The sequence below is a fragment of the Periophthalmus magnuspinnatus genome, chromosome 4, assembly GCF_009829125.3.
Source record: "Periophthalmus magnuspinnatus isolate fPerMag1 chromosome 4, fPerMag1.2.pri, whole genome shotgun sequence".
Lineage (NCBI taxonomy): Eukaryota > Metazoa > Chordata > Actinopteri > Gobiiformes > Gobiidae > Periophthalmus > Periophthalmus magnuspinnatus.
Window position 1 is genome coordinate 7,662,535 of NC_047129.1, and position 14,655 is coordinate 7,677,189.

At 37.3% G+C, this 14,655-nt stretch overlaps 2 protein-coding genes across 4 annotated transcripts; one reads left to right on the plus strand and one right to left on the minus strand.

Moving 5' to 3' along the window:
* Positions 1 to 254: 254 nt before the first annotated feature.
* Positions 255 to 2,191, minus strand: rangrf (RAN guanine nucleotide release factor). Of its 2 annotated transcripts, none has more exons than XM_033992070.2 (2): positions 2,123 to 2,191; positions 255 to 1,953 (listed from the first exon to the last, which is right to left on the minus strand). In XM_033992070.2, exon 2 carries the CDS (start codon positions 1,918 to 1,920, stop codon positions 1,339 to 1,341), a length of 582 nt encoding a protein of 193 aa, XP_033847961.1. In that variant the 5' UTR covers positions 1,921 to 1,953; positions 2,123 to 2,191; the 3' UTR covers positions 255 to 1,338. The 2 variants fall into 2 exon arrangements, with proteins under 2 accessions (XP_033847961.1, XP_055077223.1); XM_055221248.1 differs by having other exon boundaries at positions 1,186 to 1,924; positions 2,123 to 2,153.
* Positions 2,192 to 2,404: 213 nt separating this feature from the next.
* Positions 2,405 to 11,275, plus strand: vamp4 (vesicle-associated membrane protein 4). Of its 2 annotated transcripts, XM_033992082.2 has the most exons (9): positions 2,405 to 2,604; positions 3,223 to 3,366; positions 3,740 to 3,841; positions 5,760 to 5,806; positions 6,218 to 6,268; positions 7,187 to 7,287; positions 9,720 to 9,799; positions 9,898 to 9,949; positions 10,025 to 11,275. In XM_033992082.2, exons 2-9 carry the CDS (start codon positions 3,364 to 3,366, stop codon positions 10,048 to 10,050), a joined length of 462 nt encoding a protein of 153 aa, XP_033847973.1. In that variant the 5' UTR covers positions 2,405 to 2,604; positions 3,223 to 3,363; the 3' UTR covers positions 10,051 to 11,275. The 2 variants fall into 2 exon arrangements, with proteins under 2 accessions (XP_033847973.1, XP_033847974.1); XM_033992083.2 differs by lacking the exon at positions 3,223 to 3,366.
* Positions 11,276 to 14,655: the final 3,380 nt, after the last annotated feature.

Below are 14,655 nucleotides of genomic sequence, written 5' to 3' on the forward strand. Positions count from 1 at the left end.
CGGCATCCACTGTTTTTCTTTTTTACCTCTGTGTCTTAATGTCAACGTGATTGGGCCCCTCTCAAAGTGTTTTGAGAGGGGCCCCTGAAGCTGCTTCCTCAGTGATGTGCAAACCTTTTTCAGATGCTGGAAGATCAAGGACAGTAGTGGAAAACAGGTGAAAATTGTTTTTAAATGAATGTAGTTATTTTATGGTTAAGCCACATGTTTTTGTAGTCATCAATCATATTTAAAAAAAAAAAAAAAACAACAAACACATGTAAATAATTTTTATGTTTGATGTATCAACTGTTCTGACAGAATATGTACTAACCATGTATTTGCAAGGGCTGGATATGTTAACAGAAGCTATGATGTGTTTGTTTATTGAGTTATTGGCTTTGTTTACATGCACACCAAACTGATTATCATCTAATGTCTGGACCTTTAAGATTATTTAAATGACATGCAAACTGCCAATCTGATGTGTGTAATCAAAAGGACTATGATCAGAAAGAATCCAGATGATTTGCTGTTTAACATGCCATTTTAACTCAAGACATCTGATAATAAACAGATTTTGTGCAGATGTAACTGCAGCCATTGTTGTTTTGTGTGCTCAGGATAGCTCAGAACATTAGCCATTACTAACAGGAATAAATGCCTAACTTTATGAGATGCTAAACCACCAGTGTGATTACAGCAGAAGAAGCGGGTTTGATGTGGCTCAGCCAGACAGATTGCTTCCTCTAATTTGTTATGTAAGACCTACCTGCATTCATAGTCTTAATACAGAAAATCTGGACAAAACACCAGTCACAGTATGTACTTTGAGTTACCGTAATCATCTGTTTCATTATTTTTAACATCAAAGTAAAAGGCATAAGGGTCATTTTCCATCATATAAATCTGTCTCTTAGAAAAAGCTTGAATTATGCTTAACGCTTATACACATTACCTTTAAATGAAGCCACAGATATTTTTCCACATGAGACTAATGAAATATGTTACTACAAGATGTTTAATAGACTGACCAGCTGATCTGACAGACATGTGACACTCATTAAAGAAAGCAGTTTTCCATTGTGAGAGGTGGAACTCTTTAAAATGTTCTGCACAACAAAAAAGTCAGCACATGTTTTTTGATTACCATTCAGAACTGCCAAATCCCAATAACTAATTAGACATTCCACCTCTAAATCAAAATATTTATGTGAACATTGCCTGGGCTCATATGTTTTTAATTTAACTGTGTTTTGACTTGCACTATTATTTTGCCAGAATTGACTTCACCTATTGCAACATGTTGCATTGACCAGACTACTGACAGTGATACTTGATACTACAGTAGGAGGTGTTTTACCCAAACAGTCCTGGATCATGAAGAGTGAGAGACTGAAGCAACCTCTGAAAGTCCTGAACAGTCCATGGCTCACTGTACATCCCGGCTGAACTGGCACTGCTGCTATTCAGGCTTATACTCTGTGGATCATTGAATGTCACCAAAATATCTGTGGAGAACTGAGGCAGCCGGAAAAGACCAAGGTGAATGGTCACTGTATTCCTTGCTTCTTCATTGAACTTTGACACAGACTGAGTCCCTGTTAACAACCAACCAGAGCTGCATTGTGACAGGGACAGCTCAGATTTAGGAAGAGGGACAACATTAGTGACTTGAAAAGCACCCGGCTCCAAAGCTTTGTTACTCCCAGCAATGTCTTCAAAGTGGTAGCTGGCAGCGTCCTGGTCTGCCACCTGGGACTGGTACTCGAGAAGCTCCACGATGATGCTCTGGTCGGTGTGTGCGTGGGCGAACACTTCCTGGTTGTCTGGGATTTCCCTCAAGGTGCTGATGTCCGTGGAGCTTGGAGGGATGGCAGCGGACAGGGCTCCTCCAAAAAGCGGGTGAAGGATATGAGGGTTCGCTTCCACAGTCTCCATGTCCCTCAAAATGAAAGACCAAACGTACAGTGTCTTAAAAAGACAAACAAAGTTGTAACAGTTACATAAAACTTTTGAGCTGAAACAGTTTGACATTTGATGAAATACACGTTTTGGGATATTTGCGGATGATCTAAAATAAAATGTTGTTATTGTTTTAACATACTCAATAAACACTTTGTAGGGATAGAAAAACACTTACTGTTGGCTTTTGTACTATGTTTCACGGTTTGATACAAGTTGAGAGAGAAAGAGCGGAAGAGGGTCTTCTTCTGGTAAATTGGCAGATCATAATGACGCCCTCTGCAGGCAAAATGGGTTAGAACAGTTTTGATTAACCACAAGAAATAGAAGAAACGTATGAACAAAATACAACATTCTTGTATTTTATATTTATAATGTTTTTTGTGTATTTATTATGTGCCTTGTGCATCTAATGGCATGTTTCTTGTTAACAGATGTGCGCCTCTCCTCATCCAGCTGTTGTGTTCATTTCCTGGTCAGCTGACGTCTACGGAGGAAAGACAACGCAGGCTACATCGGGATGCCCATCGCTCATCAACGACCATACAGACATTAAACATGTATTCTTCAGCTTTTATTGCCATTTAAAATACGAATAAAACCGGGTTCAGATCCGCCTTTGTGAAGAACCACTGTAATTGGACCATCTATACACGACAGGTAGAACCGTGTTAGCATCCATGCTAATCTAATGCTCACTGTTAGCTTCTCAGTCTTGGCCAGATTTTAAACAAGGATCTTAATTAAACCAGATTTGGCTTACTGTTATGTGGGTATTAGTCTGGAGTTGTATCTGCTTTTATTTTGTCATGGCAATAATTTCAACCACCACCTAATGCGTAATGTACAGTATCTGGTAATAGCACCCAAATTGCACCATAAGGTATGGCAATGCAGGATGAAAATTAATCATATTTAACCAGATTTCCTGGGATCACGTTTATAAAAACGGGTTGTCTTACAAGGAAATGCATAAAGATTAATCTAAAACAATACCTAAAACCTACCATTGATTAAATAAAGAGAAGACATGGAGGGTATGTAATGCTAAGTCACTGAATAGTACTATATTATTATTATTATTATTATTATTATTATTATTATTATTATTATTATTATTATTATTATTATTATACTTCCTTCTAAATATTTAAATCCCTATGTGTTAACGAAATCTTAAGCTTTCTTTTGGATGCCACTTTAAATTCAAATTGCTCTAATTTCCTTTCTAATTTATCAGAAATTCTTGCTTTTTCTTTCCCCCCTTTGTCCATGCAGTTAACAAGCCACCAGTTCCTTGCTTGTTTCCTTTGTTTTCTGGAAGCTTCCTGACATCTGCTGGCCCCTGAAAGGCCTTTTCAACAGCAGTGCCATTACAGGACGCTCAACTAGCGCCTGGCTCAGGCTGAACTGGAATCAATGGTATTAATTCTTTTTGTTTGAGGAACCTAAATGCATGACAAAAATAAAATAGCCCTCATGCATTAAACAGTAACTGATTTCACAAAGTAGGCATGTTGTAATGGCTTTTTGGTTTAGATGTTGCTATTTTTATGTATAATTTGGCCACCTAGTTAATTGTAAACAGAATGATGCATATCATCTGTGAAAAGCAACTTGTATTCTCCTCCTTGGCTTGTTTCTGCTTAAATCCTAATTATCCACTTCCAGCTTCTCCAATTTTCAAAATGTCAAGCTGAACACTACCCATTTGTGCAATGTTTAGTTTCAACTGTTCCATAATTCCTACCTGGCTTCACTTTTCAATATCTTTTTTTTTGTATATATGCCACAGAGGGAGCCAGATCGGGAGGAGCAGCTTGATGAAAACATGCCCCCTAAATTTAAACGACATCTGAATGACGATGAAGTTACAGGATCGATTCGTAGTGAGAGGGTAAGACACACTGCATCAGCAGTGACCAAGGAGAACTAATAGAAATCAAAGTTGAATGTCTGGTGAGAAGTGTTAATTATATTAGCCACAAGGATTCACATGACAGTCACAAGCCTGGATAAACAGAGGAAAGATAATGTGCTAAAACAATGTGCCATTACTGTATGCTAGGAGGTGGATTTAAAGGATACGCAGGTGCTTTGACAGAAGGCAAAAAAGGATTGTGAGAAGTCCTAGCCTAGGAAGGGACACTATTGTACATTTTTAGTTGTATGGGAAACTGAGTACTCAGAGGAAACCTACACAGACCAGCCAGTCCCTTCTACATTCTAATCCAGAAGGGTCTCGAACCGGACCATACAGCATGAAAACCTCCTTTCAAACTTGAGATGGTCCAACCACAGCCGCTAATTTGTCACATATGTCTTTCAAATGCGGAAGACCTCTCCTCTCAGAAATTCTCAACATAACATTCAAAACAAAATATGTAACTTGTTTTACCTGAGATAAATAACAGTTTAGTGTTTCGATTGATGATTCTGCAAAAATCTGCGCTGTCCCCTTTTTCACGTGTTAGCAGTTATGTTTGCTTTGACAAAGCGTGTGTTTCTGACTGGCCAGATAAACACAGACATACTGTTACTGTAAGGCTGACACATTAACAGGTAGCTATGCCTGTGTTGTATTTTATCTTACCTTGTCCTTATCTATCTCACACTCTATGTTTGGTATCATAGAAATGTGTTTTTGACTAGTGTAAATAACGGTTATGTAAGTATCCATCTTCCTGATCCTTCTTGATCCTGCTGCAGTCCTACCACTAATCTTGCATCTAATTGCATCTAATTGATGTGTTTCCATTGTGGGTTGCTGATTGCTGTTTGTTGAATTGGGATCAAAGCGCAGCTCACAGGGAGACTTGTATAACAACCTTCACCTCCCATCCCTCCACTTTAGTTTGTCCTCTCATGATGGCTTACAGCTTTTTCCCTTGTGATCGTTAAAGGAGAGATAGGTTGAGCTGCCACTACATACCTACATACCTACTACACCTTTATCATCATATGGTGACCATTCGCATTGCCATGGTTCTCTTGTAAATGTCATCTCCAAAGTGATATGCGAGCTTTCTACCAATGATTTCACACAACATATGTGTATAATTCTGCATTATCTAACTTGGTTGGTGTACTTCAGAATAAATATGGTTATTCAGTTTTTTTAATTAGGAGACATAGAAATAACGTCATTATATTATTTTATTATATATTATTATTATTAATAATAATACACAATTTTATCCCTCAAGTCTAAGTAATAGTAATATTATTATTATTATTACAGATTATGAAAATGACCACCAAGAGAGTAAAATGAATCATTTATCAAATACTGGAACCAACTGTTAACGTGTATCTTGTCCATCAACTCCAGTTTCTTGAGGGTCTTGTTTAATATCTCTCAGTAGCAGTAGTAAACTAGGTAAATAGTTTAAACTGTACTAAATACTAAATGGAAACTTGTTGTTTGTTAACCAAAGCACGGCATTCAAAGCTCTAACTTCCACTGTGATTTCTATTAAACCTTTTACTTTCTGTGGTTAAACCATTCTGTTACCAAAACCAGGACAAATGAGACCACTGTTGCCTGAAGCAAGTAGTTTTAAGCTTTTTAAAGCATTTATTGGGCTCACAAATCTGTTCAACTGTGGAGCTATTGGTGTGTTTACTGCAAATATCTCACTGCACTGTTCTGTCTGTGTGTGTATTCTTGTTCAGTGTCCCATTTTACAGCCCCCATGAGCCCCTTGAAGTGGCTGCTCTGACAGTTTTGTGATTGCATGTCAGTATTTTCAGTTTGTCGTGATGGAAACGTGGAGTTGTTTTTACTATTCAATGTTCTTTTCAATGTTTTACAGAGGAACCTGCTTGAGGAGGACTCCGATGAGGAGGAAGACTTCTTTTTGTGAGTATTCTCTGTAGTTTATCACATGCATACACTAAGGCTGGGCAAAATAGCGATATAACATCATTTCATGACCTAAACAAGATCATATTTTACCCTTTTATGTCATATATACCTATACACACCTATCCAAGCACTATTGGTTACTGATTTTATAGTCAAAATGAAACCAAAATATTATTAGTCAGCCGCACATAATTCTGTCTTTCCATGTGCATCATCTGTGCTGATTTTGCACTGCCCCTCATTAGACTATTTTTGAACACCCTAGCTATAAAAATATGTATGTAATATGTGTTATGCACTAAGCCAGTCCCACCTAATTCAAATACAAAAATAAATATTGCATATGTGTTCTGTAAAAATGTTCTCAGGAGTGATTAATTGACTTTGATGACATCTTTTTTATAGGAGAGGGCCAAGCGCTCCCAGATTTGGGGCTCCTAATGACAAGCTTAAACAGTAAGTTCACACACACATTCCTCATTCAAATAAAAGTGGGAGGTTTCATTGCCAGCACTCTGTGTTTTGGTCTTGCTGTTATGCAATTGTGGCGTGCAATGTTTACCAAAATCTGTGTAAGTTGTGTAATACAGTTATGCGTAAGACATTTTCAAACTTTCTCAGGAAATCCCAAAGTAGTTTTTCCATATTAAACTGAAGTCTGAACAGGTCGGAGAACAGTGAAGGCCATTGTCTGGCACCTATGGTCCTTTCCATGCTGCAAATAGTGTTGATTTTATTTTTGTTTTTGTGAGCACATGGGTCTTTATTGCCAGGAACAAAACTTGGGTTCACCACTAAAGGTCAGGTGATTAGTCCTAAACATGTATGTGAAAGAATATTTGGTTGTTAAATAAAAAATGACTGCTATAATAATGGTAACAGTGGTGTAGGTAATGCTGTATTTACATGAATTAAACATTAGTAACATGTTTTTGACTCAGTGGTGTCAATTAATGTTGAATTATTGCACTGTCTAAAATGTTTTTTGTGTTTTGTTTTCTTCCCAGTAATTTTATTCAAGCAAATGTAACTACTATTCCCTACTACTGATTACGTTCTAAGCCTCGTGGTACATAGATTTCTATAACCGTTTTACCTTTGCTCTGTTGGACAGATGTAGTTTTATATATTGCCCTCAAAACAACAGGATTACAGTTAAAGCCTTAAATCTGTCTATTATTCAGCGTCTTGCCTGAAACGATCAATATCATGCTGTCGGAAAATCTGACTAAAACATTTCCTTTTTTTTTCGCCTGATCATTCTTTGGCAAAAACATAGTATCTAAATGTAATCTGAAGTCAGTTTTACAGGACAGACCTGAGGAGGGGGCCATCTGGGATTTATGATTATGACTGTGAATCTGATATCCTTAGGGTGCAGTCTCAAGTTGATGAGGTTATTGATGTGATGCAAGAGAACATCTCCAAGGTGATCGAGAGGGGTGAGCGATTGGACGACCTGCAGGACAAATCAGGTGGGTTACAGCAGACTTCACATGTGCCCAACACATGGCCTTTTGTATAAACTTGGTAAAATAAATGGCAAACCATGCTACAAGCACCATTTCTCAACTGTATTTGTCACAGACGCACATGGCACACACATGGTTTAGGTTTACATTTGTGGTCTGGGAACAGTCTTGGTGCCCAGGGTGGTTAGGTGTAAAAGCCCGGTCATTTATCTTAAATAGATTTTCCATTGTGTGCAAAAATGACAAAATATTGTGTGGTATTTGTTGACTTTTCAGGGAATCATAATAAATACTAGATGAGTCAGTCATCGTATTTTGTTAAATGGTTAAACAATATAAAAGCCTGTTCCATTATTATTATAGGTTATAAGTCTGTAATTAGTCTTTGGTAAAAAAAATTTCTGTTAATGTTTACCCTTTTATGATGATGGTTTACGTTTGAATCAAGTCTATTGTACAATGACGACAAGCCAGTGACTAACAGTTAATCTATAGTCATTTAATAAAGCAGTCAATTAATTGACTGAAGACAATGAAAAGAATTTGCACCTTTAGTTCTGATCAATAAATGTTGAAGTGGGAAACTATTTTAAAATAATTTTTAACGTGTCTGGTCAGATCATTTATATCTTATTATGTTATATGCCAATTTTATGGTTATATTCTATTGTTTGGTGTTTTTGGGAAGAGGCAAGATTTTGCTTGAGTTGCATAGGATATTGTACTCATTACCTCTTAGGCTTTATGTTTTCTGTGTGTAGCAAAAGCACATTTTTCTCACGGGACGACCAAACATTTAAACTGCAGTGCCCACCAGTGAAGCGGCACATGCCTGTAAATACTCTAGTGTCCTTTAAAGGTGTTGATGCTAAGTCCAGGTTTAGTGCTTCACCAGGTGCTTGTCTAAACCCTTTGACAGCTCTCAGACTTGCATTTTTTTGTTCCGCTTTTAAATTGGACAGGTGCTTAAAACATGTTCTGTTTAAACTTCACACAAACTTTAAGCGCCTTTGTCTTATAGGGATAAGGTGCAACTCTCGTCTTCCTCCTTTTGGCACTGTTATATAACTACTTCTTATGTCCCGTCCAGCCAAAGCTAATAATAGACATCTGGTATGGATCAATGTGCATGTCAGTGTATGTTTAAGTCCATAGGCATGTCCATAGGGTTTCAGAGTTTCTCTCTTATGTTTGTGGTTGTATAAAGTTGTGATTGATGCGAGCAGATAACCTGTTAAATTCCTCACGATTAACAAGCATCTTTTCATTAGTCCACGAGCCTCTCTCTTTGTAGGAGCTTTAGGTTGTTAACTGGGAACATGAGCGTGAGAAGAGCCACAGAAAGTCAGGTGATTTATATATACATATACAATAGAGGCATTGTATATGCCTAAAAATACGGTAAAATATATTAAATATTATATTATTATTCCACTGTATTCTGGAGAAAAAAAATCATCCCAATGACTTTTTTGGAAACCTTTGTTTATACAGTTGTAAAATGGTATAAAACAATTAAGATTCAGACAGCCCAAAGTAAGGCTGTAAAGGGACTCGATTAAGATGATTATGATTAAACCCAGATGAATTATTAAAATGACAAAACCAATTTTAACAATTAAAACACTCAATTAAATAAATAGTAGATTGATCCATTTAAAGCCACACTGTTGAACAGTCCAGGTGCTGAAATTACACAGAACAGAAAAGCAGGCAGATTCTGCCAGAAAAGTTATACTGTGTACCTTTTAAGCATTGTGTGTCTTGCATAATGGACAATGCATTATGGCCCGACCATTTTTTTTTTTGCAATAAAATGCACAACCCTAGTGCCATCCAGGTAAACAGCACTACAGTAACAGTATCCAAGAAACACCACAAACAGTCGGGCACGTGGGCGAGCTGTTTGGGAACGGAGACAGCAACATATAAAGAGTGGAAGTTTTTTTTTAAAATGTGTTTTATTCTTTTTTCCTCCGTTTGGCTACACACACGTCTGGTCATTCTCCACCACAGAGAATGATCTCACTCACAGACCACTCAGGGATTGAGTAACTCCACAAAATAACAACAGCTCATGAGCAGCAGAGGGACAGAGCACCAGTCAGAAACACTAGACAATCAACTATTTACAGACCTGAAATCATTGTTTATGGACACTCATTAACAGTAGTGTCTTTAGCTTTCATTGGAGACTAGAGAAGAATAATGCAGGATTTTCTAGTTACATTTCATGACATGTGTAGCAGTCTAAAGTACAGTTTTGGCAGGTTTTATACATATTTTTGCATATTTCTTTAATCATACTATTTATTTTGTCATTTGCAGAGGACATTACATTGCACCTGTAACCTCTAGAATTTCTTTCATAACTTAAGACAATATTTTAATTTTCATATTATTTTTCTCCCCTCTCTGACCTGACGATGACACAGAGAGCCTTTCAGACAATGCATCTGCCTTCAGTAGCCGAGCCAAACAGCTGCACCGGAGAATGTGGTGGAGAGACACAAAGGTAGGCCATCTGCCTGATACCTTAACCATCCATTCAGTGCAAAGCTAAAGACAATTTAAATTTTATGTAATCTCATCAATGTTTCTTTTCCCCCATAGATGAAAATTATTATTGCCTTGGTAGTGATTGGTCTGCTGTTAATTATCATTGGTGAGCATCAGAAATAAAAATCACCACATCTTGCTAAAAAGAATTAATTTGTAATATTTATTGTGTCTCTTTCAGTTCCAGTGATCATGCGATATCGCTAGTGTTTTATGCTAGAGGGCGCCAGCAAGCAAGCCTGCCTCCTGCCTGTGTATCCTGAAAGGAGATTACCTGAACCTTGTCTTAATACTGACCTTACTTTAGACATTTTAGGAGGAAAGGTCTGTGAGATCAGTACTAAGGTTTTGTTTAGTTAAATATTCAGCTGCAGACGGGATAAGTGGGACAAAAGAGAGATTGGGGAGATAGAACACACCTCTGGTTAAAATGAAGGAGGATTTCATTTCATGATACCGATCGCGTGCAGGGACCTGAATGCTTTGATGAAACTAAAATCTCATAAGTCCTACATTATCCAACAAACCACAGTTTCAAAGCACTGGGGTGGAGTGTAAATCAAAACAGATTTGACATCTCACACAACCAATTGTTTCTAGTTATTGGAACATAATGTATTTACTGAAGAATTTTCTGCAATAGGCTTAAAAAATAATAATAATAAATCTATCTATATAGTATGTATCAACGAGCCAAAATATTGCCAAATATAAAAGAACATTTTTTAGAAGTAAACAAGTTTTAATTGTAAGTGAAATTATAACATCCTGTTTTTGTTCACATTTTACAAAGTGCTCCAACTCTTTTAGTCTAACCTACAACCAATGATTTAAACACTGTCCATTTGTTTCACTGCAGCCTCTTCATACTGTGAAAGGGAATTTTGTCAACAAGTAGACATTTTCCAGTACCCAAATATGTGTTTTTTGTAAAATTCATGTATGAATCAAGTCAAGGCAAAACCAGACTAGTAGTATAGATTTATGTAACTTATTATTAGCTTTAAAATGAGTTATAATACAAAATATCTGGGCTTTGAATGTCTTCTTTTTTTTTTAACTTTATGAACTTCTCACCTTCCTGCTGTTGTCTGGGCCAGTTTGGTCACGGCTCTTATACATCCACAAGTCCCCACACAGTTACATTACACTGTAATGCTGCATATGGTTATGTTTGGACAACCCAGAAGCCTATATGTTTAGTTTGCTGCTATGCTTTGTATGGTTGTAGGGCCCAGGACGTTCACCATAGAAAAGGCTGGACTGTCCCTATGTGTATTAAGTTGTATGATACATGAAACAATCTTATTTTATTCTTTTAATTTATTTTAGCTGTAAATATTGATACTGTAATATACTCTGGCATTGCATTGGAAGACCTAATATTGAACCTTTTTTTCATTTTGCTCTGAATTAAAGTGATTTTTAAGGGCTTTGGTGTGCTCTGTTGCAACTGCTTTCTGACTTGAGGGAAAGAATAGACAGCCCGACAAAGACAAGAAAGGGTAAGTCCCATATGGAAAATAATAATGCCACCTGCTTTGGATGTTGTGTTCAGGTCCAGTTGAGTCCTTTTATCTTAGGTCACCAGCACATTTTAATAGTTTTTCACTGGCACAGGTGAAGTCCCAAGTCACCACTAAACTTGAAGGAACTGGAGTCTATGAAATCTTATTGTTCTGACAGACCACTCCTGTTGTCCCCATAAGAACAGATTCTAACTAACTTTGACAAGCTTGCCCACATTGCCCATACTAGCCTCGAGTCATAATTGGTCCAAAAGAGGTCCTATAAATCCACTGATCTATTGCAGATGCCTGGCATAAACCACAGGGGGTGGTGGTTCAATCCCAACTTTGAAGATAAACCATAATGATAAGGTGGTCAGGACAAACATCTGTCTTATCACTTTTGATGAAATGTTGATAATGATTGTAAAAGCTAGCTGTGCCCTGGGGACAACTGACATTCCTGGAGTAAATAAAATTATTTTTTAGATGAGTGGTTGTAAAATGTGGCAACTCTATCCAGAACTGACAACATGTCTGGAGCGACTGTGTCCAGCATGTTTGTTTACACAAGGTATAGTGTTTGTAACCTAAAGTACAGTGGAAATGTCTAACTTTAAGAAATCTCAGGTTTCAGTGTTATTATAGTGCTATTTTAAAATATTTTTTTCTAGGTTAAATGCTTTATATAGCCACAATATCTTGCAGGCGTAATGGTAATATTAAATATTATTATGTATTTTGTTATGTAATTATGGATTGATTCATGTAAGTTTGAGTAACTCTGTATCCTGTAAGTGCTTATTGCTTTGTACTTGCAATTATTCAAAAAAAGTCAATAGACCTGTCTCTATTAGTGAGTAATTTTAGGTCAATATTGCAGTTATGAACTAAATCTAATAATTTACATATGTCATAGACTAAATACCCCAAAAGAAGCAAAGAAAGTCATTCTTATCTTAAAGAAAGTTCTTTCTTATCTTAAAAAAAAAACAGAATTCTTTAAAACTGTTTGAAAACTTAATCCACAATACAGCAAATTGTATTATTTGGTCCTTTATTGACCATTACTGAAAATTTCCCGAACAAAATGTGAATCTTACTTCTCCATGTTTTGAAAACACCTGGAGTGAACACCACACTCACACCTCATTAAAACCATAGCACAGGTCTGCTTATTAGATATTGGTCGTCTTACATCCTTTCCTTTCTGGCAGCCGAGATTGTTTTGGTCCTCTACAGACCCATGCTGCATGCTTTCAGATTCCGGGCATAGCAGCTGTTTTAAAAGTCACATAAAAGTGAATATAAGCTGAAATAAGAGGAGTGGACAAAGTGGCGGCCAGCAAAAGTCCGTCTCCCTCTCTCACACACACACACACACGCACACACACACACACACACACCAAACTGGCAAATGACTTGTTTGATAGATGTAACTATGGGAAGTAACGAGTAGATTTCCAGAAATAGAAGGTAGTCTGGAATAATAGACTTAAAAATATGCTCAAATGGCTTTCATCATGTTGTTTGCTTCGTATTACTTTCCCAGGAGCGTAGTCTTTCCTATCCCCCGTTTGTGTGTGATCTAAACCTGTTTCTGCCTGTTTAAACTGCAAAGCCTTATTCACATCACGTGTCCTGCCATCTTCTGCTCATCCTCCTCTCATCTGTAAGACATTTCCCCTCAAAGGATGTGCCCAAACTACAAATATACCAAATCAAACACATATTGGACAATTCGTCATGTTGAGAGCCTCTCTGCTCTGGGTACAAGCGGGAGGTATTCATACAAGTGTCATGTTTTAAGGATTATGTACACTTGTTCGCCCCCATAGGGGCTGTCAATCAATCAGCACATCCCCTCTGGACTATGCCCTTCCTGGGGTGAAAGATATGGGTCAAGTGGTGTTTTAGGGGTGAGAGGAGGCTGATCTGAGGGAGAAGAACGCAAACAAGAATCACAGGATACAAGGAAAAGTGAAGAATGTTTTGTTTAAGAGGCACACCTCCACAACTTTGGACCACGCACATGGACCTTTAAATATTGGGCCATGTCTCAAAATAAGATATCAAAATTGTTGGCTCGTGTAGACTTCAAAGTAATAATAATTATTGTAATATTGTGTAATCCAATTAGACAGGTTTCAGATGTAGGTTTTTTTATTGGTAGAGATTCGGCTTAAAGAATGGGTCAGTAGCATATTAACAAATATAACATACAAACATCATACACAGGTCAGTCATGTATCGTTCCATGTTTTTGAAGCAGATCCACCAGAGAAGTTACATAATTCTAATGTAATGTAGGCGTAAAAACTTAAAATATATGTTTAGTTTCATAAGCATTAGTTAAAATGTATTGTGTAAAAGTAATATGCAAACAACCACATGCAAAGCATAAAACAGAAAAAGGACTTATAATGGTAAATTTAGAAGTGAAGTGGAAGTGTTTACATTTTGCTCACTTTCTGGTTCAAAGTTTCAAACTAGTGACACTTTCTATGTTGGGGTCAGCTTCAGGTATCCAGTCATCTCTTGCCTTTGGTGACCTTGCACCCTCATAAAAACCCTCTTTATCATCTGCTTGCGTCATGTTCTGGCCCCCTACCAATATGAAAGCGGACACTGGTCGTCAAGAGGTAATCATATCCAACTCGAGCTTGCTTGGCTCGTCACTGCTTGGATAGCTAAACCAAAGGAAGCAATACCAGATGATTTTTGACAGGTTGATAATGAAAAGCATGTAGCAAAGATGCTGCATTAAGCTACGTAGAGTCATACTCATACATCTTTGACAGTCCCACGTACAATTGGGCACTTTCTTTCTATTGCATGTGTGTGTATACAGAAAACCTTTATTTCTTTTCTTTTAAAAACACTAAATAATAGAATAGTAATAAATACACAATAGGCTGGGTAAGGATAATGCAGTGAAAAGAGCACAGACATGAATGACATAAGGTTTTCTTTAACATGAGCTATTCTAACACAACCTTCTAGATGCTTGAGACCAGGTCAATTATCCATAGTAAACCTGATGCTAAACAAGTCATTTCATGTTATAGGAGGCAGATGACCTGACCCCAGAAAGAAAAATGCAGCAATGATGTCTAAAGCATGACAAGAAGCAGTTGTTTTTAGCTCTGCAGAAAAACACTCAAACCCGGATGTTTTTGTCCTCAAACATACAAGTCTTGTTACTTTTTTCACCGTGTGACCCTCCCCGCCCACTGCCTGCCTCCCATTCAACCTCAGCCCCCTCCAGATTGTATAAATATCTGTGAGCTGGTTGGGAGAGCTC